The sequence below is a fragment of the Lithobates pipiens genome, unplaced genomic scaffold (assembly GCF_037356315.1).
Source record: "Lithobates pipiens isolate NorthernLeopardFrog02 unplaced genomic scaffold, aLitPip1_a1.2 Scaffold_25, whole genome shotgun sequence".
NCBI lineage: Eukaryota > Metazoa > Chordata > Amphibia > Anura > Ranidae > Lithobates > Lithobates pipiens.
In genome coordinates, this window is record NW_027507787.1 from 86,623,301 (window position 1) to 86,649,080 (window position 25,780).

General features: G+C 43.7%; 1 protein-coding gene across 2 annotated transcripts in view; it reads left to right on the forward strand.

Annotated features, from left to right (window-relative positions):
* Positions 1–25,780, forward strand: part of LOC143930361 (uncharacterized) — a 122,706-nt gene that overhangs the window by 90,127 nt on the left and 6,799 nt on the right. For both annotated transcript variants that reach the window (XM_077454626.1, XM_077454625.1), the window contains exons 5-6: positions 992–1,291; positions 22,593–22,715. In XM_077454626.1, coding sequence (XP_077310752.1) covers positions 992–1,291; positions 22,593–22,715 — 423 coding nt within the window. The remainder of the gene's footprint in view (positions 1–991; positions 1,292–22,592; positions 22,716–25,780) is intronic.

The following is a 25,780-nucleotide window of genomic DNA, read 5'->3' on the forward strand; positions in this document are numbered from 1 at the left end:
CCCTGATAGACCCGTCTGGTCTAGGGTAGGGATCCGTCTGTTCCCAAGTCTCAAAACCTGCTCATCCGAGGCGCTGTAACTGAGGGAGGATTCAAAGCATCCGGGTGTTCTCTCGGCTTGGAGGGACACCACAGCTCGTGGAAGTGACTGGGGGAGGACTCTGAGGAGGGCCGACAAGTGGCAAGCTGAGAAGTGCCTGGTTACTGAGTTTGGAAGAACATTGATGAGTTCACACCTCACCTCAGAGGCAGCAGGAAACATTCTAGGTACGGTTGGAAAAAGGTTTCTGTTCATCTTCAGTTGATAGTTTGAGTTTTGAGTCAACGTGCTGACTGCCATGATCTCTGGCTAGAGGTCTGTTCAGCCTTGAAGTGCCCAGCTGCGAGTGGCTACTCTCTGGGTAGAAGTAGGTACCTTGAACTGCAGGTTTAACAAGTCTGAGTTCTTCACCCGTGCCCTCTGTTCCCTAAGAGACTGTGTTTTGTGAAAGTTCTACTGCAAAATAAAACCTTTTGAAAGGACTTTATCTGTGTCAGTGTACAAGTCGTTGGGTATCAACCCTGGGAACCCCTAGACACGGAGGAGCAGGCCAAGAGAAGGTAATCGGTAAGCCCATTCAGTCAAGGCCACCCTGCAACGGGGTTATGGCCGATACACATATAAATGTAAAAACGGTTTTGCCAGCAAAAATATAGCAAAAAGATAAAAAAAAAAATAAAAGATAATGAAAAAAAATAAAATAACACAAAAGAAGCCGCAAGCTCAGTAAATGAATCAAACAGCTGCAAAAAAGTTAATTAAAAAAAATGAGGGTTTTAATTCACGTTAATGATCTTCTTAAAGATAAAAGGTTGGGTAAATGTAGCACTTAAACTCAAAATACCTTTAAAATCTGGATAGCCAGGAATTATGATCTTATGTTTGAAGCGATGGAATGTGTTATACGCTTTTTGTTACTTTATGGAATGCTCTGCCTCTTATCTCCTTACAGGTCAGAGGCTCTCTCTCCCTGAGTGTCATCACCTGTTTTATCACCGTCATAGCCGTGATCCTAAATATCATTGATCTGGCGACAGTTGGATGTTATATTGTGGATACATCAAATGGCAACAATAATGTGGGCAATGGCAACAACAATAATGCAGGCAATGCCGACAATGATTATGGGGATAATGACAACAATGGCGAGGGTGACAACTACCACAACAACAATAATAATCACCATGGCCATGGGAACCATGGACATTCAAGAAGCAGCTTCAAGACACTGACCCAATGCACACAAAGTCTTGTAAGTGTTATTCTGGTAATTATATAAACAGATTCTCATGCTATGGAATGTGACAATCATCCATGCTTTAAGGTTGTTGTGGGAATGGTTAATGTGTATATATCTAGCTAACTTTTTTTTTTTTTTGAGGTTTGGATAGCATGTGGGAGAGCTGGAACCCCTGCCAGGTTTTACCTCTAGGTATGCAAGGGTGTATTGTTAGGTGTAGGCCATTTATGTACCTCCCAAAGCGTGGCTGATCCCATCTTGCCTTTGTAGCTATGCCCCCGTAGGGGTTGCTGAATATTGTAGTTCACCTGTCACCCTGCCCAGCCTGGCATCCATTCCCCAGGCACTCAGAGACATAGAACAGACCATAAGCTTTGTTTTTTTATTGAGGGTGTTGAACTTGGATAGGAAAGGGGAGATTATGGGATGCCCAGAAAGATTCAGTGCAACTTGCTTTGGGTTAATATATACACTCCTGCATATACACTCCAGTCTTCTTTCCAGCACAAACTCTTGCTTAAGACCTCTTTTGCTTTATGCCTCCAGCTCTTCACTTGCTGCAGATTCCCAGACCAGCTAGCACCACATGATGACACTATCTCAACCAGGCCTCAGTGAATTGCCTTTTGTGGGCAGGGGCCCAGGGCCCCTATGGTGTAGAAATTCCGGTGCTAACTGTCCTCTACTCAGCTACTGATCTCAGATAGCTCTCTTCAGGCCCTGCCAGCCGGCCCGGCTGCATCAACCTCTATCCACTGCCCTTCCCACGGTCCTCTCTTCTGGTTCTGCGGCCATCTCAAATGGCAAGCTCCCAGTTTTCTCAGGCGTGCCTCCCCAGTCCTCCCAACTGTGCTTCACTCACCAGCCCTCCTGGCTGTGACCAGTTGTCCTCCATGGAGTCTCTTAGCAGTGTTCTCTCCCGCTGTCTTCTCCTTGCTCTCTCATGTGCTTCTCCTTCCAGGATCTCTTCTCTCCTCCTGAATGCATCCCACCCCAGGGTCATCCCCATCTCCACAGTGGGGAACTCTGACAGCCTCCACACTCTCTCACTCCAGCTCTTCCACCTGACAACTCCTCCCCAGCTGGGCTGACCCTGGGTATCTAAGGAGTCCTGCCCCCTGCCAATCCAAGTTGGGGATTGGTCAAGGCTCCTCAAAATACCCAAGGCAGCCTCACCTCTCCTCTCCTACTTTCTTTCTAGCACCTTCTAGAAAGAAAAGGGAGATGACAGTGATGCTACCTGTGAGTCACCCAAATAAGAGGCAGCAGAGCAAAAAAATAAAAGACCTGACTGATGGGATATTTCTATTAGAAACTGATAACAAATGTAAACCCTCCCCCGTAATTTCTACTCAAATAAATCAGTTAAGACACGACTTAAGACTTCTCCTACTGGAGAACTTTGAAAAAGCATCCCAAAAACTCAAAATGTTGTATTATGCTACAGGCAATAAAGCTGGAAAAAACCTAGCATGCCGAATTAAAGGTGTAAGACAAAAAACTAAGATCCCATATATATTGCATCCCACCACCAAAAACAAATTATACCACCCTCAAGATATAGCAGATACTTTTAGTCACTATTACGGCTAAAAAATCACCCTAATACTGCCCAACCAAGTACTGAAACAATTAAACTGTTTCTAGAAAACCTGAACATACCCAACATATCTCAGGAACAACTATTGTCCCTAAACCAACCATTCAGTGCCAATGGGATTCAAACGGTTATTGATTCTCTACCCATTAACAAATCTCCAGGTCCAGATGGATTTTCTAGAGACTATTATAAAACATTTACACGGATATTAACCCCTTACTTTGAACAAATCTTTAATTCTGCTCCCCAGCATGCTGCCTCCTACTGTAGAATTTAAACCGCTCTGCCATTTCTAATGGCTTTGGGTTGTAGTGCTCATGTAGACTCTGAATTAACTCAGGCAGGGGCTTAGAGACCGGCTTGTCTGGAGAAATAAAATCTCTGAGAGTGCCATATGCAGCCTGACCCAATGCTGTGAGGAAAACTGCAACTTTCTTTTCTACAGCCACACTATTTGCTTCCATATACTGCTCCAGCCTCTCTACCCAGGAGCTCCATGATTCAGTAGCAGGATCAAATGGTTGAATAAACCCTATGAAAGCCATGTGTGCTAAAATCCAATCCTCATCGCCACTGTTATGTTCCTTCGACATAGGGTCTCTCAGGGTGTTGCTAGCAATGCTGCCAGTATCTGCTCAGCAAGTTACACACAGGCTGGATGCACTTCTTAACAGGGGAAGGATTTATTACTCACTTAGAAAGCGATGTACATTCTTACATGGAGGAGTCATATACAACAGATCTCCCTCTAAGTATCATGCTGCTGCTTCCAGTCCCACACACACTGTGGATGACTTCCTGGTACAGCCCCTCCCCCAGCATGCATCAGGAGAAAGGGGTTAAGGGTCACAATGATTCTGCATAAACATTATATTGTGTAAGAAATAAGTAGTCGAGGCGAGAGTACCTATTCCGTGGGATAGAGAAGGTAAAATCTTTGTCCTTTGAGTGGAGAGTACACCAGGTGTCATGAAGTAAGAGATCCTGAAGGCATATCCTAATTTGTCTTGATATTCATGCGCAAAGTCCGCAATCCGTGCATGCGCATAGGCGCACGCCTTCTGGAGCGGGCTGTACGTCCCTGACAGACCCTATATGATCACCATTCTATATCAGTCACACTTTCCTGACAAGATCACCAACACTCAAATCTGGAGATTAGATTCAAACATTCTGACAGACAAAATAAGAAAAGCAGAGATTTGTAAATGCCTTGTTGATTACTTTAACGAGAACAACACCCCTGAGACCTTCAAAATAACCCAATGGGAGGCACACAAATGTGTAGTAAGAGGAAAGCTCATCTCACTATCAGCAGCAATTAAAAAAGAAAATCAAGCCAGACTTACAGAATTATTCACCTAGCTCAGAACACTTGAAGCGATACATAAACGTAACTTGGCTCAAAAGTCCTATATGGAACTTACTGAAACCCGTGTGCTTTTACAGGAAGAACTGGGACACAATCTTAGGAAAAAATACACTCTATCACAGAAGCTCTTTTATGAATTTGGAAATAAATGTGGCCATCTATTAGCCCTGGCACTCCGCACGAAAAAAGCTAAAAATACAGTACACCAAATCCACTCCCCTTCTGGTAAGGTACGCACGAAAAATTGTGAAATTGCCCCAGAATTTGAAAGACACTATTCTACCTTATATGACCTTAACGCATCTAACCCCCCACCTCTCCCCCTTCAGAAAGGCATAAATAATGAGATTAAATAATTTCTAGACAAATTTGCTTCTCTAATTTACTAATCCCCTCAATTATCTCTCAACACCAAGTAGGCTTCATCCCAGGTCACGAGGCCAGGGACAACACTATCAAGGAAACCAACTTACACCACAGTTGCTTCTTCCTATCCCTAGATGCGGAGAAGGCATTTGACAGGGTGTCATGGGATCACATGAGAGCAGTCCTACAAGCCATAGGCATAGGCCCATATATGATTAGCCTAATATTTTCTTTATATGCAAATGCTTCAGCCAAATTGAGAATCAACAACACTCTGTCAAATGCCTTCCCCATCCGTAACGAGACCAGACAGGGATGTCCCCTATCACCTATCCTTTTTGTACTTACTCTTGAACCTTCCCTCCGTAACCTAAAGCACAACCCAAACATACAAGGGGTCCAAACAGCCAACAGGGAATATAAATACTCTGCATTCACAAATGACATTCTATTATTCCTCACAAATCCACTTCCCACATTCCCAGTACTACTAGCAGAATTCCAGCACTTCAAAACTATTTCAAACCTTAAAATCAATTTCACCAAATCTTTTGCCCTCAACATTTCTTTACCACGGCACCTAGTAGACCAATGCAAGGAAAATTTCACATTCCACTGGAATCTGGTCTCAATCACATACTTCACATACTTCCACATACAACTCCCTGACAATCTATCACACTTATACATGAAAAACCACATGTCAATCCTAAGCAAACTGACTTCTGATCTCAAAAACTGGAATAAACCAATATTCTCATGGTTTGGCAGAGCAGCTATCTTGAAAATGAATTCTCTACCTAGACTGCTATAAATTCTACAGATGATACCCATACACGTCCCACCAGCATTTTTCAAAATATATAAAAGTATATTCTCCGGATTTCTCTGGAGTGAACGTAAACCCAGAATCAGTTTCACACAGCTTACCCGACCCAGACACTTATGCCGCGTACACACGACCAGACTTATGTCCGACAGACTTTCGAAGGAGTTCTGCCAAAGTTCTGACAGAGTTCTGACGGACTTTCCGAATGAGCGGACTTGGCCACACACAATCACACCAAACTCCGACGGATTCGAACGTGATGATGTACGACTGGACTCGAATAAGGAAGTTCATAGCCAGTAGCCAATAGCTGCCCTAGCGTCGGTTTTAGTCCGTCGGAATAGCATACACACAAGCAAATTTTTCGGTAGGAACTGGGTCCGGCAGAGTTCTGGCGGAAAAATTTGAAGCATGTTCCATTTCTAAAGTCTGTCAGACTTTTGCGAATCAAAAGTCCGTTGCAGCCCACACACGATTGAATAGTCTGCCGGAATCATTCCGTCAGACTTTGGATGTTGAAAAGTCCGCTCGTGTGTATGGGGCTTTAGGAGGGATAGGCCTCCCAGACCTCTTAAACTACTATAAAGCTATACACCTCTCCAGAATAATAGACTGGAATGTCCATTCCGCCTACAAAAAAAAAAGAAATCTTTTTTCCTCTAGACGTAAAGAGTGCCCCTTTGTCCTCTGTGATTACCTTAAAGTGAATAACTCAACACCAAGTTCACTATATGGACCACTGTATGTATTTGTACATGTTGATCATACTCCCCCTTAATCTCTTCTCGAGAGGGAATAGATTCAGTTCCTCTAGTCTTACCATTCAGAGTAAGAGTCATTAACCACTACTCTCTGAATCCTGTCTTTTAGCCAGTTTTTTATCCATTTACAAATTGATCTTTCTAAGCCTGTAGACTTTACCTTACACATTAGCCGTGTGTGGGGAACTCTGTCAAACGCTTTTGCAAGATCCAAGTATACTATGTCTACAGCCATCCCTCTGTCCAGGGTTTTACTTACCTCCTCATAAAAAAAAAAAAGTTTTTTTGACAACCACTGTCTTTCATGAATCTATGCTGTCTGTTGCTTAAAATATTTTTTCCAGCAAGAACTCATCTATATGGTCCTTTATTAAACTCTCCAGTATCTTCCCAACTATAAAAGTTAAACTAACAGGCCTATAGTTACTTGGCAAAGACTTTGATGCCTTTTTAAATATGGGAACCACATTGGCCCTGTGCCAACCCAGTGGTACCATTCCAGTCATCAACTAGTCCTTAAATATTAGAAACAATGGCCTTGAAATGACAGAGCTCAATTCGTTTAGGATCCATGGGTGGATTCCATCTAGTCTGGTATTCTGTCTAAATATTTCTGAACCATATCACATTTAAGCCATTGTGGATCAATTGGGGCTGTGTCACTACCACCCTCATTAAGGACATGAGCTCCCCTCACTCCTTTTTATCCACAGAACTGAAGAATGTATTTAATACATTTGTCTTCTCTTTGTCCCCAGTCACCCACTCTAGATTATGTTGAAAAGGGCTATATGCTCAGACCTGACCTTCTTACTGTTAATATATTTGAAGACTTTTTTGGGGTTTGTCCTATCTTTTGCAATCAGTTTTTTTTTTTGCATCCTTGATTTCCCTTTTATCTATTCTGTTATATTCTTTGTAACATTTAAACGATGATAGCGTTCCTTCATTTTTATATATTTTTAAAGGCTTTTTCTATTATTTATAGCTATTTTAACTTTGGCCGTGAGCCACATAGGTTTTATTTTAAGCCTTTTAAACTTAGTGACCGTGGGAATATACTTTGCATAGTTTACATACAGTAATTTTGAAGAATTCCCATTTCTATGTCCATTGATGACAATATTCCCTCCCAGTCTAAATCCTGGAGCACAGCACTCAATTTTAAGAAAGCAAACTTTCCAAGGATAAGTGTTTTCATCTTACCTGTATGTGTTTGTTGCTTACAGCTAACATTAAATGAAATCATGTTTTGGTCACTGCTACCCAGATGCTCTTTTATATGAATATTGGTAACAAGCTCTACATGGTTTGAGATTACCAGGTCCAGCAGAGCTTCATTCCTAGTCGGGGCCTCAAAAATCCCAAATCCCTCCTCCTTACATAAGGTCTTTAGTCATGCATTCAGCTCTCTAATCACCCCCTGCCTTTCCTGTTTTGCGCATGGCACAGGCAATATTTAAGAGAATATCACCTTGGAGGTCCTTCCCTTCAATTTGCAGCCTAGATTTTTAAATTGGTTCTTAAGGAGCCTCCACCTTCCATATATTCTGTCATTGGTTCCAACGTGGACTAAGACAGCTGGGTCATGTCCAGCCCCTCCCAGTAATTTATCAACTTGGTCCACCACATGCCGAATCCTGGCACCAGAGAGACAGGAAACCAATCGGTTGAGGCAATCCTGGCGACAAATTATTCTATTAGTCCTTCTAATTATAGAATCCCCTATTACCAACAACTGTCTAGGCCTACCTGCACTCCCCTCACCACCCCTACTAGATGGGCTGCTCTCCGGGCTGCCACCTCTGAGCTTGATGCGACCCATTGATCTCAACGGGTTAGTTTGACTGGCTGAAATACTAAATACTCTCTAAATTCAAGATTTTCCCCCAATTTAAGTCCCAGTGGCAATGGCCACCAGCACAAAATATAGAAGGCACAAATAACCAAATAGGGGCCAGTTAACCACTTACCGATTACCTTCCGCATATATACTGCGACAAGGTGGCTTGGCTGCGCAAACCAGCAGCCAATGTACTTGTACGTTGGTCTGTACATGTGGTAGTGTGGACCGCGCACAGCGGGAGCTTGCCCACAGGTAAGGCGGACTCGATGTCAGCTTGCCACCCACGATTGCTGTAAAGAGAGACAGACTGAGAATCTGCCTAGGTAGATCCCCATTCTAACAGGGAATAATACTGAGATCTGCTGTTTCTAGTGATCAGGAACAGCGTTCTGAGTTGTCCCAGTAAGCCCATCTCCCACACAGTTTGAACACATGCAGTAAACACAGTTAAACCCTTGATCGACCCTATAGTGTTAACCCCTTCCCCGCCAGTGTCATTTATACATTGATCAGTGCATTTTTTTTTAGCACTGATCACTGTAATAATGTCACTGGTCCCCAAAAGTGTCACTTGGGGTCAGATTTGTCTGCTGCAAAGTCGAAGTCCCGCTAAAGAATGTGAATCGCCGCCATTAGCAGTAAAGACAATAAAAAATAAATAAAAGTCCATAAATCTATCCCATAGTTTGGTTTTCGCAAAAGTCATACCGTCTACGGTCAATGTATGCTTATTGCAAATTTTTTATCAAAAATATGTAGAAGAATACATATTGGCCTAAATTGATGAATACATTTGTTTTTTTTTTATATCTTTTTTATCGGATAATTATTATAGCAGAAAGTAAAAAAATATTGTTTTTCTTTCAAAATTGTATGTCATTTTTGTTTATAGCGCAAAAATTTTAAACTGCAGAGGTTATCAAATACCACCAAAAGAAAGCTCTATTTGTGAGAAAAAAAGGACATCAATTTTGTTTGGGAAACATGTCGCACAACCACACAATTGTCAGTTAAGGTAATGCAGTCTCATATCGCAAAAAAATGGTCAGGTCATTAAGAGGGTAAATCCTTCTGTTGCTGAAGCAGTTAAAGAGGAAAGCAAGTCAAAACCTAAATAAGCTTAAAGTGGATGTAAACCCAATTTTTTTTATATTTTTTTTGTCTGGTACAATATAGAGTATGGGATTTCAGATCAGCTGTGCCCAGTCTTGTCACAAAGAGTTAATCCAGCTCTGAGCAATCCTTATATCTTTTTTCAGTGAAATAAAATGGACAAACTGTGAAATCTTTGTCCGTTCTTCCCACTTGCTGTGATTGACAGGTGATTTACATATCTCGTGCGCTAGCTTAAGACATGCATTATTAATTCCCACCCCCACTCCTTTCTTCAGCAGCTCTGCAAGGATTGGCTGTTCCACACCTCAGCATGATTTGGCATGCTGAAGTTATGTGGGGACTTTTCTGGGTTTTGACTGGATGTCAGTGATCATAGCAGAAGTTCAGTGTAAGAAATACACAGGAGAAAATGCATGTTGATAAGAGGAGTGTAGAGGTGGGCGGGGAGTCTACTGACATCACGACTCCACCCACTGAGCCCTGGAAAACAGACCCACCCACAAAATCTGCAGTTTTTCAGGTCTCATAGCAGACAGAGGGGAGACATTTGACAGATAAGTATACATACCTGCATAACCTGAACCAGCTCTGCGACATCAGCCAACAGTGGAGTTTTTCCTTCTGTCGGCTAAATCTAGGTCACAGGAGAGTAGAACAAAGTGCACTCATGTAACACAGAAGGGAAGTATGACCTAAAGAGCTTCATCCATACTTCTTTAAAGCCGAGAGCAGCTGCTTACAAATAATGTAACCTAATACCTAAAAATACAAGCCATCTCACCCTCACATGGATTAAAGACCATCCAGGAGGAAAGAATCCAAAAAAACGATGCTAGCCTTGTAGTATGATCTTCAAAAACAAACGTCAGCTGTCACCCTAATGTCCATTGGTCCAATGTATTGATACCAATAAAATGTGTGTAAGTTTAAGTCTCCATATGGTACTGGTAATGTCTGTTATATCTCATTTTTGTGTACTTGAAATAGAAGGGACAAAGACAGCACTAAAACCTGAGAGATTTCACACCACTCTATTGCTTGGGCTTTAACCAACACTTTGGACTCCTATTACATTTGTATTGTTTGGTGCTAATCCACTTAGAATTCATTGGATATGACTCAAGGGAACCTATTAATATGAAATGTAGTCTTTTGTAATACCAAGGAATAACACAGTAACACAGTAAAAATAATAAAAAAATAAGATTTTTACCTAACATAATTAGAGATGATAGGTCATGGAGTAACAGTCTCGGGTCCAGTCCAATCCTCTGCAGGGCCTGACATGCAGACATGATGAAATTTAGATGGTTATGATGGTATCTGTCCCTCACAGAGCCCCTGTCAGCACAGTTTTGAGACTGGTTCATAGTGTTAAAAGCAACATCTTGTAATATAACTTCCAAATTTGGTACCCAGAAGCTCCACTCCAGAAGTTTAATATAACACTAAATTGCATGGTCAGAAAGCTGCTGTATTCAGTTCCTTGTAGTAGGTGAACTGTTAACTCTTAGTTTGTACTACTAAGAAAATAGAATTCTAAGAGCTTGGTATGAACTTACATACATATATATGAAAATATATCAGCATCATATTCCTGAGTCTTTTTCACACAACCGTGATGAGATCCGACTGTCAGTTTATTCTTTTATTTTTTTCATCCTCTTACCTTGTCACCTGGGCTATTCACAAAAAACATACTCACCTGCCCAGTGTTGTCTGGAAGAAGCCTCAGCACTATGGGTCCTGAGCCATCATCTTCTCATCTGACTTCATCAGGAAGCCAGCTGTCTCTTCTAGGTTCTTTTAGCTGCTCCCTGATGTGGTATCCAGGGATGTGTGATGTTGGTATCCCAAGAGGCTTTGGGCAGAAGAGTGAGTTGACGTCATTCTTGCCTAGGTGAGAAAGCAGGAAGTGTGGGCCTAGGTCCAACAGAAAAGCCACCTAACCCCCTAAAACCAAAATGGTTGATTGTGTAATGAGGGGAGAGTTGGGGGGAGAAAATTATGGAAAGTGAAAGATGATGGTAAAGGTCCACCCTAAATTCCTTCAAAGGAAACACTATTGTGACTGATTTACAGATCCTTAATAACCAGCTTCCAGGGGAAGATATGGTGTTCCTAGAAGTCCAAACTCTTATATCAAATTGGCCCTCAAAAATGATTGGTCGTCAGGGGTAGAGGTACCATAAATACTCATACAACTGCACATATGGCAGCCCTCAAAAATAATTGGTTGTCAGGGGTAGTGGTGATTGTATACTGTGTGTGTTTGTGTCTACTGTGTGGCCCCATAATCTCTGATTGCCTGGGGGCCCCATAATCTCCTATTACCCGGGGGCCCCATGAGTTGTCAGTCCGCCCCTGCTATCTAAGCATTGGCTGATGGCGTTCCTGCTTCATATGCTGAGAGCTGTAGATCACACTATATAAGTTGAATGAAGTAGCGAGAACCAATCATTACTGGGTTTATGTTTATGTCTTATGTATTATGCACAATAGAACAGTATCAGAGAACAAAGCCCTGTAGATGCCTGTATATACTACAAATGAAATGTACACAGCTACAGAGCATTGCATTGCTTCTGGTATATTTACTTGGAACTTGAGCTGAGTGTCTTTGGTCATTTTACAGGCTTTTTTTTAAACATTTGTACAAGTGCTAAGCCTGCGTCTTGAGCCTTTTTTTTTTTTTTTCTTTTAGCCAGTGGAAAGCTAGTTACTAGGGAAAACAACATTCAATATACTTGTGTTCTCAAATTTGGTCTGCTAGATGGACTGAATGATGTGCTTGCATTCCTTTTGCTACATAGAAACCAAAAGATCTGTGCTCATAGGACTTTATAGAAGTTCAACATACAATATATTCTCAAAAGTATTGGGAAACCTACCATTACACGCATGCAAACTTTAATGGCATCCTAGTCTTAGTCTGTAGGGTTCAATATTGAGTTGGCTCACCCTTTGCAGCTATAACAACTTCAACTCTTCTGGGAAGGCTGCCCACAAGGTTTAGGAATGTGTCTATGGGAATGTTTGACCATTCTTCCAGAAGCTCATTTGTGAGGTCAGGTACTGATGTTTGATGAGAAGACCTGGCTTGCAGTCTCCACTCTAATTCATCCCAAAGGTGCTCTATCTAGTTGAGTTCAGAACTCTGTGCAGGCTAATCAATTTCCTCCACCCCAAACTTGCTCATCCATTTCTTTATGGACCTTGCTTGGTGCACTGGTCCAAATCATTTGGTTGAAAGGGGGTTATGGTGTGGGGTTGTTTTTCAAGGGTTGGGCTTGGGCCCTTATCCAGTGAATGACTGCTTCATCCTGATTTGAACTACAGCATATCTCCCCCACTTTTTATCTCCATACGATTTCGGTGCACTGAAGGCAGAGTGCACAGAAAGTGAGGAGCTCATTGGGTTTCCGATAGAGTCAACAGGCATTCTTCAAGAGGAACTGCAGTCTGCTCACATAATTTATAATAAAAACATTCTGAAGCACTTTGCATATTTTATATATACTGTAATTCTGTACTTGACAAATATGCTGCAGAAATCTCCCTCCACTAAGTCTGGCTGCATCCATTTTAAATGTGGACAGCTGAAGCTGCTGCATGTTCACTTCCTGGATTTACACAGACACACAGAGGCACACCTCCAACTCTGCAACTCTCACTGACCCTTTTAAGACTCATCCCCCCTCTCTGGCAAACTTTCAAGAGAGTGAGCTGTGCATGATGTCATAAGCCTAGTCACATGACCAGCCAAGAAACGGAAAGTGGTCTGTATAAGGTATTTACTGGTAGAATTTTTTTTCTTACTATTCACAGTTAAAACAACAAGGGCAGAAGATTTAATAGATGGAAAGATGAATCAATTACTGAAGGTCCGCTTTCAGTACTTGCAGCATGTTTAACTACTTCCCACCCGGCCAATGTATATATACGGCCGGGTGGGCGCTCTCTCCTTCTGACTGGAGGTTCAGGAAACCTGACCCTGATACGGCACATCTCGGATCGACAGGAGGGCTCTGTGATTGGCCCTCCTGATCACATGATGGCCGTGTCCAATCACCGCTTTCATGTGATCTAAACAAACAGCCGGTTGGTAGGCAATCGGCTCTCCTCTCCTCACACAGAAGTCGTCGCTGAGGAGAGGAGAGCAGATCGCTGCAGTTGGCAGGTGATCAGTGAGTATGAGCTGTTTTTTACAGATTTTTATTCACTGATCACCAGTCAAGTATAAAACACACATGTTCACACACATGTCCCCAAATAATAAAAACACATGTTCCCCACATATGTCCCACTAAAATCACATGTCCCAATGGTTATCTGCACACATATGTCCGTGATCACCTGCACACATCTGTACATGATCATTTGCGTACATCTATCCGTGATCACACAAACCAATTATTATATACTTAACGGATTTTTTTTACTAAAAACATGTAGCAGAATACATTTTGGCTTAAATTTATGACAAAATTAAATTTTATTGGATTCCTTTAAAAATAGAAAGAAGAAAATATTGTTTCTTGATCATACATCACGGGACACAGGAGCTCATTACATAGTAGGTTATATAGGCACCTCTGGTGATTGGACACTGGTTAACCCCAATTAAGGAGAATTTCTCCCCTATATAACCCCTCCCATGTGGGAGGCACCTCAGTTTTTTTTCGCCAGTGTCTATGGTGGTTGGTCACGTAAAACATGTGCTATGAAGAAAGCTCTGTGCAGGTCCCTGCGGGGGCCTAAGGGCTACAACAAACTGGATCCATATCTCGGGCCGATATTTTGACTCCCAAGATGGTATGGTACCCGGACCTCATCATCCGAAGAAACAAGGTTTAGCCTGTAAGTCCTCTCCTATTGGAAGACTGGGCTCTGGGAAAACCAGACTTGGTGTACTATTTACATAGTGGCACGAAAGTTTCTGGCAGAGTCTTTTACAAGGTCCAGGTAGGAGGTTCTTCTGAGAAAGAACCCCAGATAAACCTGAAGGTTGGCACACTCTGCCCGCCGTGATGGGTGAAGGCTGGAATCTGTCTGTTTTCAGCAATTCCTGCGGCGAGGACAGGTAAGGGAAGTTAATCCTATATATATTATGGATTTCTTCATTGAGTAGTAGTATGTCTTACCTGGTATCCACCACTAGAGGGAGTAAGAGCAGCCTGATGCATACTTACATGCCTTTTCAGTACACACGCTCAGTGAAGCCTGGTTCTCCAGCTGTCTCACGTCTCCACTGCAAACCCTGCCACAATAGAGGTAATACAGGGGTCCCACATAGTCTGGGGGTCCCACGCAGCTCCGTTGGAGTTTCCCTTTCCCCCATAGATTCCGCAGTCCTCATGCACGCACGTGCGCCGGGCGCGCTCCCGGCCTAATGGAGGAGGGGGGAGCGTGGTTGTGAGCCGTGCACGTCAGTGTGCACGGCGCTGTACTGCGCAGGCGCCAGGCGGCAGATTTAAAAAGCCCAGAGCGTCAGGAGGCTGTAAGTGGAGACACAGGAGCTGTGGGCAGTAAGCATCCCGGGGGATTGGATCCAGGCAAACCTTAGACACCTACTCAGCATCAGGTTGTGCAGTTTAAGCATATATATTTATTGTGAGACTTTAAGCACAACAGTGATTGCACTTTGTACTAGTACCTCTGCTTTGTAGCTTAGGACTATGTCTCCTCGTAAGAGGGTCTCAGGGGGAGGTAACAAGGGCACTGGTAAATCACCGCCTAGGTCCAGGGGTTCTAAAAATGCCTGTAAGTTCCCATCCCCCCCTGCAAGACTGGAGCCAGCCTCACAAGACGAGTCAGTGCCCCTGTCAGGTTTTGCAGCCTCTCCTAATGTGTCAGCCCCGGTATATGTCACTGAGGACTCCCTTAGGGCTACATTGGAGGGTTTTGAAGGGAGAATAATGAATTTTATTTCTGCTTCCCTGAAAGATAGCAGGAAAAGGGGTAGATCCCCTCCCTCTGCTGAAATTCCTCTTTCAGATGACTCTTCTGACAAAGAAGTGAGATCCCTATCTTGGGACAGGGATCTTGAGAAGTCGGAGGAATCAGAGGAAGAGAAGAGAGTCCCCTCCTCCCAGGCGCTCTGAGAAAACAGGTGCAGTATTATACTGAATTGGTGCGTACCACATTCAGAATGCCTGCTGTTGAAGTCGCTACGTCCTCTGTTTCTTCCCTGGGAGTCAGGAAAGTCCCACAGACTGCCTATTCCTTCCCAATCTATCCCTTAATGGATAAATTGTTGTATGAGGATTGGGGACATCCCGATAAACTGTTTGCTCCTCCTAAAAGGTTTTCTATGCATTATCCTCTGGAGGAAAGTTTCACCAAGAAGTGGGGGGTCCCATCTGTCGATGTGGCTGTTTCTTGCTGTCACGTACCTTCAAGTAGCGAGCCCGGATTGCGGAGAGAGGCCTCCTTTACAACTCCCACCACCGGTTTCCTGGCAATGTAACAGGGAACACGGGAGTAAGGAGGGGTACAGGTGCCTGGCAGGATCAACAGATGGGTAGGCGAAGTTCAGTGGAGCAGGTAATCACAGTGAAGGGATCAGCAGGAAGTTTATAGCAGATACACAGTTCAATGGGGCAGGTAACTTGGTGATAAGCAGTGCAGGAAAGCAGGCCACTTGTAGCAGGTGAACAGTGTAATATACACAAGTGCTTGCAGCAGATAAACAGTCAATATGAGCAGGCACTTGAAGCAGATGAACAGTGCAATACTAGCAGGTTACTTGTAGCAGATGACACAGTTCAGTATAAGCAGGTTACTTGCAGCAGATGACACAGTTCAGTATAAGCAGGTTACTTGCAGCAGATGACACAGTTCAGTATAAGCAGGTTACTTGCAGCAGATAGGTAGTTCAATATGAGCAGGCACTTATAGCAGATGAACAATTCAATACTAACAGATTACTTGTAGCAGATGACACGGTTCAGAATAAGCAGGTTACCCCTTTAGCAGATGGATGGTCAGAGCAAGCCGGATCGGATACCAGACAGGAACGAAGTACAAGGGAACAGGCAGGAGAATAGTCACAACAAGCCGAGGTCGGGTGCAGGCGGATAGCAGATGGGTCACAGGTAGGCCGGGTCAAACAGGAACAAACAATACGGATCAGGTCTCACAGATATAACGCTGTAGAGCAGACAGCAAAGACTAACGGCAAGAGGCTGGTTTAAATAGGCCGTTTGGCGCCAACACGGACGCACGCACGTGACCGTGCGCGTGCCTGCGCACGCGCACCTGTGTAGGAACGTAAGGGCATTCGTACGATCGTGCGTACCCGCGACGATCGTAAATCAGAAGACCTGGAGGACAATCTCTTCATGGGATTTTCATGACACTTGCGTGAATAAAAACCTGACTTGTCCGTTGGATAATGCCATGACTGGCGCTGTAGTGCAACCTACAGTCGCAGCCGTGGGGTTGTGTCAGTTCCTCAAGGAACAGGTTAAGCAGATGCTTGGCCTCCTTCCCAGTGAGGAAGTAGAGAATTATGCAGAAATACCTCAAATTCTGTGTTTCATGATTGATGCGATTTTGGATTCTGTCCAACAAGCATCTCGTTTGTCTCTCCTGTTGGTACACATGCGAAGGGCCCTATGGCTAAAGAATTGGGCAGCTGAGCTGTCATGCAAGAAGCATTTGATTGGGTTCCCGTTTAAAGGGGAACGTTTGTTTGGAGAAGAATTAGACAAATTCGTCCAAAAAATATCAGGGGGTAAATCTACTCTCCTTCCAGTCAAAAGGAGCAAACGTTCATCATTTAGGCGTGCTCTCTCTCCCGGAGCATCAAGCTCTAAGCAGTGACGATGGCCTTCTCAATCCTCCTCTACAGGAAAGGCTCAGGGCCGGGCCCAGGGGCAGAAAAAGACTTGGGGGCGAAAGCCTGCCAAGCAGAGCCCAAAAGCTTCCTTGTGTAGGGGCGCCCCCGCTCGGCCGAGTGGGGGGAAGGCTCCTGCAGTTTGCAGGAGCCTGGCGGGAAGAGACCTGGGACAAGTGGGTGATCTCTTCGGCATCTCTGGGCTACAGGCTAGAGTTTCAGGAGATTCCACCCTCTCGCTTTCTAAGGTCAAGTATCCCCAGGGATCCAGTAAAGCAAAAATCGCTATTTCTGGCTTTGGATCACTTAGGCCGCGTACACACGCGGGGACTGTTCGCTCAACTTTGTTCGTCAAACAGTTTCAGCGGACAGTCCGCTCAAAATTAGCATGGACGGACTTGCCCACACACGACGAACGAACAGTCCGCTGAAACCGTGCGCGATGACGTGAACGGCACGTACGACGGGACTAGAAAACGACGACCTATACACTGCAATGCAACCTTCGGCGTGTAAATTCTTTCTGAGCATGCGCGAAACTTAGTTTGACGAACAAGCCTACACACGGGCGGACTGTCCGCTCAAACCAAGTTTCAGCGGACAGTTTTTCGGAATTTCCGAAAAACTTTGTTCGTCAGACTGTCCGCTGAAACTGTCCGCTGAAGCCCACACACGAGCGGACTGTCCGCCGAAACACTGTTCAGCGGACAAAGTTGAGCGAACAGTCCCCGCGTGTGTACGCGGCCTTACTATCTCAGGGGGTGATAGTAGAAGTGGACCCAAAAGAACAGGTTTCAGGGTTTTACTCAAATCTCTTCACCGCTTCCAAGCCGAATGGAAGTGTCAGACCTATCCTGGATCTGAAGGATCTGAACCGGTTTTTACGTATCCGGTCCTTCCGAATGCAGTCAATTCTCACTGTGGAGAGTTTTTGGCATCAATAGACATCAAGGATGCATATCTCCATGTGCCAATTTTTCCCGCACACCAAAAATATCTAAGGTTCGCGGTAGAGCGGCGCCATTTTCAATTTGTGGCCTTGCCGTTCGGTCTTGCTACGGCCCCTCGAGTCTTCACAAAGATTCTGGACCCTCTCTTGGCAAACCTAAGAGCTCAGGGTATAGCCATCATGGCTTATCTAGACGATTTGCTTCTCATGGAGAAAACAGTAGCGTTCCTGAACCACAGCGTTACCAGAACGCTAGAACACCTGGAACGCCTAGGTTGGATCATCCTTACAGCCTGCCACCAGGTTGGAATACCTGGGTATGATTATCGACACCGCTCAGGGCAAGGTGTTTCTTCCAAGGCCAAAAGGCTTGGCCATTGGGGATCTGGTGCACCTAATTCTGGGCAGGAGATCTTCCCCCATTCGGTTTTGCATGAGACTGTTAGGGAAAATGGTTGCCTCCTTCGAGGCCGTCCCGTTCGCCCAGTTCCACTCAAGGCCTCTGCAAAGATGCATCCTTGCGGCTTGGAACAGGAAGCCCCAATCCATGGATCTTCCTATGTGTCTATCCCCAGGGACACGCAAGAGTCTCGTCTGGTGGTTACAAACCAAGAATTTGCTGAAGGGCAAAACTTTTCTTCCTCAGGGGAGTCAGAGACAAACACCCCCATCCTCCCCCCTAATTCCCTCTCTCTTTTATATTTGCTTATTTATTTGGTTTATTTTTCTCCCTCCCCCCTTCCTCCTCTTTCCACCCCTCCCCCCCTCCATCCCAACTGATCTGATCTCTTACCATTTTCCCCCCCTATACACCTTGCCATTTTCTTACGCACCATCTCACCTGTAGAGCTTGTTACACGAGCCTTCAACGTAGCCATCTCCACTGACAACAGAACACTTACCTCCCCAACTAGCTTTCCATAACGCACACTCGAGGCCCTACACCAGGATTATCCACAATATGAGAGACCATTTGATTCTCGAGTTTACGCCCTTCAGTAATAGGAGATGGGCTTATTGATATATTTGAGCATTGTTTGATTACTTATACTTATCTAGGACTGAACAAAACTTTTGGTTCATGTACTCGTGTTACTTTTTTTTGCTTCTGTTGTCTTTTGTATTTACTGTTTGTATAAATAAAAGACATTTTCTGGAAAAAAAAAAAAAAACTTTTCTTCCTCTTCCATGGAAGATTATCACGACAGATGCCAGCCTGACAGGCTGGGGAGCAGTGTTGGAGGAGACGTGCTCGCAGGGGAAATGGTCTGGGATCGAGAAGCTATTGCCCATAAATGTCTTGGAGATCCGGGCAGTTTATATGGCTCTCATAAAGTGGCCATACAGACTACGGGGTCTCCCTGTTCGGGTTCAGTCCGACAATGCCACAGCAGTGGCCTATATCAATCACCAGGGCGGTACCAGGAGTCTGGTTGCGCAAAAAGAGGTGAATAGCATACTTGTCTGGGCAGAAAACCATGTTCCGTGTCTTTCTGCAGTCTTCATTCCAGGAGTGGAAAATTGGCAGGCGGATTTTCTGAGCCGCCAGCAGTTCCCAGGTGAATGGGCTCTGCACCCCGATGTGTTTCGGAACATATGTCACAGGTGGGGTACTCCAGACGTAGATCTGTTTGCGTCCAGGTTCAACAGAAAACTGGACAATTTTGTGTCAAGGACAAGAGATGCACTTGCTCAGGGGTCAGATGCTCTGACAGTTCCCTGGGATCAGTACAATCTGATTTATGCCTTCCCCTCGTGCCCGCTTCTGTCGTGGTTCCTGGGAAGAGTCAAGAGGGAGACAAAATTGGTCCTTTTGGTAACCCCGGCTTGGCCCAGGCGACCGTGGTACACAGAGATCATGAAGTTGTCAGTAGGCAGGCCCATGGATCCTCCCTCTCCGGCCAGATCTGCTCTCACAGGGTCCAATTTACCATCCTGCTTTACACAGTCTGAATTTGACGGTTTGGCTGCTGAGACCCACATTCTGAGAGACCGTGGCCTTTCGGGGCCAGTCCTTTCTACTCTGGTCAATGCCAGAAAGCCGGCCTCCAGGCTTATTTATTACAAAATCTGGAAGGCATATGTTTCCTGGTGTGAACTCAGGGAATGGCATCCTAGAAAGTATGTCATTAGCAGGATCTTGGCCTTTCTCCAGTCAGGCCTAGAAATGAATTTGACCATAAGCACTATCAAGGTGCAGATTTCGGCCTTGTCAGTGTTTTTTCAGAAGCCACTTGCATCGCATTCCCTGGTGCGGGCTTTCATCCAGAGGGCCATGTGGATAAGACCGCCAGTCAAACCTCCGGTATGCCCATGGGGTCTAAATTTGGTTCTCTCGGCTTTGCAGGGGCAATCATTTGAACCTTTGCATCAGGCTTCATTAGTTCTCCTCACTAAAAAATTGGTTTTCTTGGTAGCCATATCCACGGCTAGAAGAGTATCAGAACTAGCAGCTCTTTCCAGCAAAGAGCCGTATCTAATTATTCATAAGGACCGGGTGGTCATGCGTCCCAACAGGTCCTTTCTACCTAAGGTGGTTTCGGGATTCCATTTGAATCAAGATGTAATCCTACCATCCTTTTTTCCGGACCCACAGTCCGCAGAAGAATCTTTGCACACTTTGGATGTGGTTAGAGCAATCAGTATATATCTTCAAGCAACTGCTCAGATAAGGAAAACTGATTGCTTATTTATTTTGCCGGAAGGCCCTAGGAAAAATCCACTCTCTCAAGGTGGATTAGACAGGTTATTTCTCAAGCCTATAGTGTTAAAGGGAAAATCCCCCTTTTCAAGTGAAAGCGCACTCTACTAGGGCTGTAAGTGATTCTTGGGCAGTGCATCACCAGGCCTCCCTGGCTCAGATCTGCAAGGCTGCAACTTGGTCATCAGTCCACACATTCACCAGATTCTATCAGGTGGATGTCAGAGGGCAAGAGGATATCGCCTTTGGGCGCAGTGTACTGCAGGCTGCAGTTTAGGTCCTCCGGTCCCTGGCGGTCTATAATTATGATCTCTGTTTCCCTCCCCTCAATCTGAGCATTGCTTTGGGACATCCCACTATGTAATGAGCTCCTGTGTCCCGAGATGTATGATCAAGAAAATGGGATTTTTATATACAGCTTACTTGTAAAATCCTTTTCTTGAGAGTACATCACGGGACACAGAGATCCCGCCCCTCTTGGGTTTTACGTGGTTTCTTATTGCTTTGCTACAAAACTGAGGTGCCTCCCATATAGGAGGGTTATATAGGGGAGGAATTCTCCTTAATTGGGGTTAACCAGTGTCCAATCACCAGAGGTGCCTATATAACCCACTATGCAATGAGCTCCTGTGTCCCGTGATGTACTCTCAAGAAAAGGATTTTACAGTTAATTGTTAAAGTGTCCTGCGTGCAGTTTTATATTATAAAAACTGGTCTTTATGCCTGGAAAATGGAGATTGTCCATAGCAACCAAAACTGTCCCTTTACATCAAAAAGTATTTTAGACCAGCTAGAAAACAGCGATAATAAATTGGAATCACTTGCAGAATTGAGGGATAGCGATTTGTGCGGAGATCCGTCATCAAATATTGAAAAGTAATGACAGTGACAATTCTGCAACTGAGCAAATTTCAGTGTTTTTGATTTGATTACATTATTGAATAATTTTTATTATTGTTATATTATTATTTGGTACAATTATTTATAATTATTTATTATATTATAATTTATGATTTCATTTTTCAAACTTTATTATACCCGGGATGTCTGCTAGACTCTGGTTTGGACAGATTTAAGAGAGTTATTCCTAATAATTACAGGACTACAATATAAAACGCCAAATTTTCATGCAAAATAATGGTCCCGCTTTTAGCACCTAAAATCCAAAATAATCGTACCGCCAGGGAGGTTAATATAAAAAACGTTTAAATACCTTTTTCCTAATTGATTTGCAGCTTTCACATGACCCAGCTCTCTCTGCAGGGAAGCATAAGCAAGAGGAACTTCTAGTCCTCTGCTGCTGGTCACATGTTCAGAATAAAAAAAGAACAGCCTTTTTTTGGAATACAGAGTAAAAATAAATAATATCTATAAACTGATTTAAATTGTCAATCAAATATATATTTGAAATTCATTTTTTTTTTTTTTTTAAAACAATAACATGATGTGGACAGATTTCTGCCAGTCACAAGCTATGTCATGCCCCATCCAGCCTGTTTCTTAGTATAGGAGAGAAGCCTCCATTAATATACATGTACTATCCTGCCCCCATTGTGTTTAGCTGGTTAATGGATATGGTGGAGGAGGGAGGAAGTGGGCTGTCATTCACCACTGTGTATACTCCCACATATGTAGTCACATGGGCTGCTCAGATGTGATAGGGAGGAAAAACTCTGAATACAAACTCACTGAAAACTGAGCATGTGCAGAGTTGCCACCTCAGTTGCAAACTCCTTAGCTGCATTGGGGACAGGAACAGAAGGTGGGGATGAGCTATGAACAGCATGTAATACAGCATTTATTGGATTTGTTTTAATGTGGGTTGTCTGGCACCTTAAACCCTTTAAGACCTAAGTCTAACCCAAAAAAGTAATGTTTGATCTTAATAGGGACAACTACTGAATTTTTTATGGACTTGTTTTTGTATTTACAGAATGGCACTTATGTAATTCTCTCTCTTCTGCTTATAACGAATGTGCTGCTGTTATTCGTTAGCCTTATCATCTCAATTTTTGGATGCCGGTCCCTTTCCCAAGCAAAATCAACTGCCCCTCAGGTAAGAGATATATGGAGAGTGAGTCACTGGCTCAAGATTGTGGATGGTGTATATGTTTCACTTAGGTTTCTTACGTGCACATTATGAAGGGCTCCAGAGTTTACAACTGATGTAAAAACTATTTTTTTTTGTCTCATAATCTTAATAAATCCTGTTCCTGAGTAGGGATGAGCTTGCCCCAAACTGTGTCTTTTTTTTCACACTTTTTTGTGAAATGGTAGGGGTACATTTTGTACCCTGTTACAATTTCACACAGGAGGGGAGGCCAGGATCTGGGGGTCCCCTTGTGAAAGGGTGCTTCCAGATTCCGATAAGCCCCCGCCCGCAGAATCCCACAACCACCGGGCAAGGGTTGTGGGGATGAGGCCCTTGTCCCCATCAACATGGGGAGAAGGTGTTTTGGGGGGCCGCTACCATGTTAAGGGCATATGGCCTTGTACATTTCAGGAGGGGGCGCCCCCCCTTTTTTTCCTGCAGCCTGCCAGGTTTTGTGCTTACATAAGTGTCTGGTATGGATGACCCCATGCCATTTTTTAAAATTTTTTGACACAGGGTTCCCCTTAATATCCATACCAGATCTGAAGGGACTGGTGTGGAATTTGGAGGGACCCCCACACAATTTTGTTTTTAAATTTTGGTTCCCCTTAATATTCATACCAGACCCAAAGGGCTTGGTAATGGACTGTGGGGGAATCCCATGCCGTTTTTTTTCAATAACTTTTATGTGTATTGCTGGGACCGACGATTCATTATAGCCGCGGTTCTTTTAAACGAATTTCATAGTTTCATAGTTAGTAAGGTTGAATAAAGACACCAGTCTATCCAGTTCAACCTGAGTGAGTGTCTACAATTGTCCCTATCCCTGTACGTTGCACACTCACATCAGTCCCTACCCTCAAGGAGACCACAATCCAAGGTCCCCATTCATATACTAGTGCCAATTTTGGACAGAAGCCAATTAACCTACCTGCATGTCTTTGGAGTGTGGGAGGAAACCAGAGTACCCGGAAGAAAACCCACAGAGGCACAGGGAGAACATGCAAACTCCAGGCAGGTAATGTCATGGTTGGGATTTGAACCAGTGACCCTTCTTACTGCTAGGTGAGAGTGCTAACCACTATACCACTGTGCTGCCCAATTCCTAAAGGAATTTTATTCCTTTAGAAATGTCATTTTGCTCTCGGACTGTTGTAAACATGGGAAACATGCGCCACTTTACAAGCATACTATAGACGCCCCCCAGGTACGAAATTTAAAGGAAAATTATTATTAAAATCACTGTTCCTAAAAAACCTGATGTTTTTAAAACTTTTTTTTGCATTAAAAATGTCCCCTGGGGCAGGACCCGGGTCCCCAAACACTGTTTATGGCAATAACTTGCATATAAGCCTTTAAAATTAGCACTTTTGATTATTCATGTCCCGTAGACTTTAACGGTGTTCAAACTAATTTTTTGCCTGTTCGCATATTCTGCTGCGTACCAAACCAAACCGAACTAGGGGATGCTCGGCTCATCCCTATTCCTGAGGCTTTGTAGAGCTATTATTGGAAAAATCTAGATCTACATCTTACCTGGTAGCTAGACTATTATTAGTCCCAGCTGTCCACAGGGCTCTCTTTCCCTATCTGGCTCTTTGTGCTGTTAGGGCATGCTGCTCTGTGAAAGGGTTGACTGCTGACGGAACACTAAAAGGTACATTTCTGCTTGTTTATTTTTTGTGAACCTTGTTATTTAGGAACCAACCTCAATTTAGTTTGTAACTAGGACAAGTAGTTGTTTTGTTTGTACACCACGGCTATCACAAAAATGGAAGCTCTCCTGCATTTGTTGTGTTTTTTCCGTTGCTGAAAAAAGTGTAAGACAAACCGCTTGGACTGTTACTGGGTATCCCCTTCTTGTGCTATACTGTTTTTACCTATCCCCCTTTCCAGTGTTACAGCAACATTAAGGCATTAGCAAGCTAAAATCTCAGCTAGCTTAAGGCCACTAAGGTGGAAAGGTTTTCTGTTAAGATGTCAATTCCAGTTCCTCTGTTGTTTTTTCTTAACCCCTTCACATCAAAGGGTACAAGAAATCTTAATGCCTAAGCACAATTTTGCAACTTTAATATGGGTTAGTAAACCTGTACATATCATCACAACTACTTTTTTCATCCAGGTGAGTTTTCTTTTTTCTCGGGACAGTAAGGGCTTTTATTTGGTAGTAAATGGTTATGGAATGCTCCTGATTTTTTTATTATCAAAGCAAAACTGGCCCCAAGTAGTAAAAAACCAAAAACATTACATTTAGGCTCGGTTCACACAGGACGCGGCACGACTTGCAGCGCCGCGACCTGCCGCGACCTCAGCGGCGACTTGTAAAACGACTTCTGTATAGAAGTCAATGCAAGTCACCCGAAGTCGCTGCAAAAGTAGTACAGGAACCTTTTTTCTAAGTCGGAGCGACTCGAGTCGCTCCTATTAGAACGGTTCCGTAGTACAGAACGGGGGCGACTTGTCAGGCGGCGAAGTCGCCTGGACAAGTCGCCCCTGTGTGAACCGAGCCTTAGCTGTGTATTTCTTATTACTACCATAACACTCCACCAAAGAACAACCCAAAATAAATTCTCCTGCTCCTAGCGATACCACATATGTGTATGTTATTTCTCGTTTGTACCCGTAGTACAGCTCAGATGCAATAGTGCGCATTTTTCTTTTTTTTTTTTTTCTTTTTTTTTGTCCTACCTAAAACACACTGACAGTAACTGACACTAATTAAAAAATAAAAATAAATAAAATCCTGACCAAAACATACTGACCTTGACCTTTGACCCTTACTTGACCCAAACACTAACCCTGGTACTAACCTAGATCAAGGTATTTTTTATTTTATTTTTTATTATTTATTAATTATTAATTAATTTATTTTTTATTTATCTATTTGTATTTTTTTTTACACACGCTTTTTTTTCCTTCTCTGAAAATGGAGAAGAAAGATACAATGTATCTTTCTCTTTCCTTGCAGAGAGAAAAACACAGGGGCAATCAGAGGGCCAATCAGAGGGTACCACAGCGATCAGTTGACC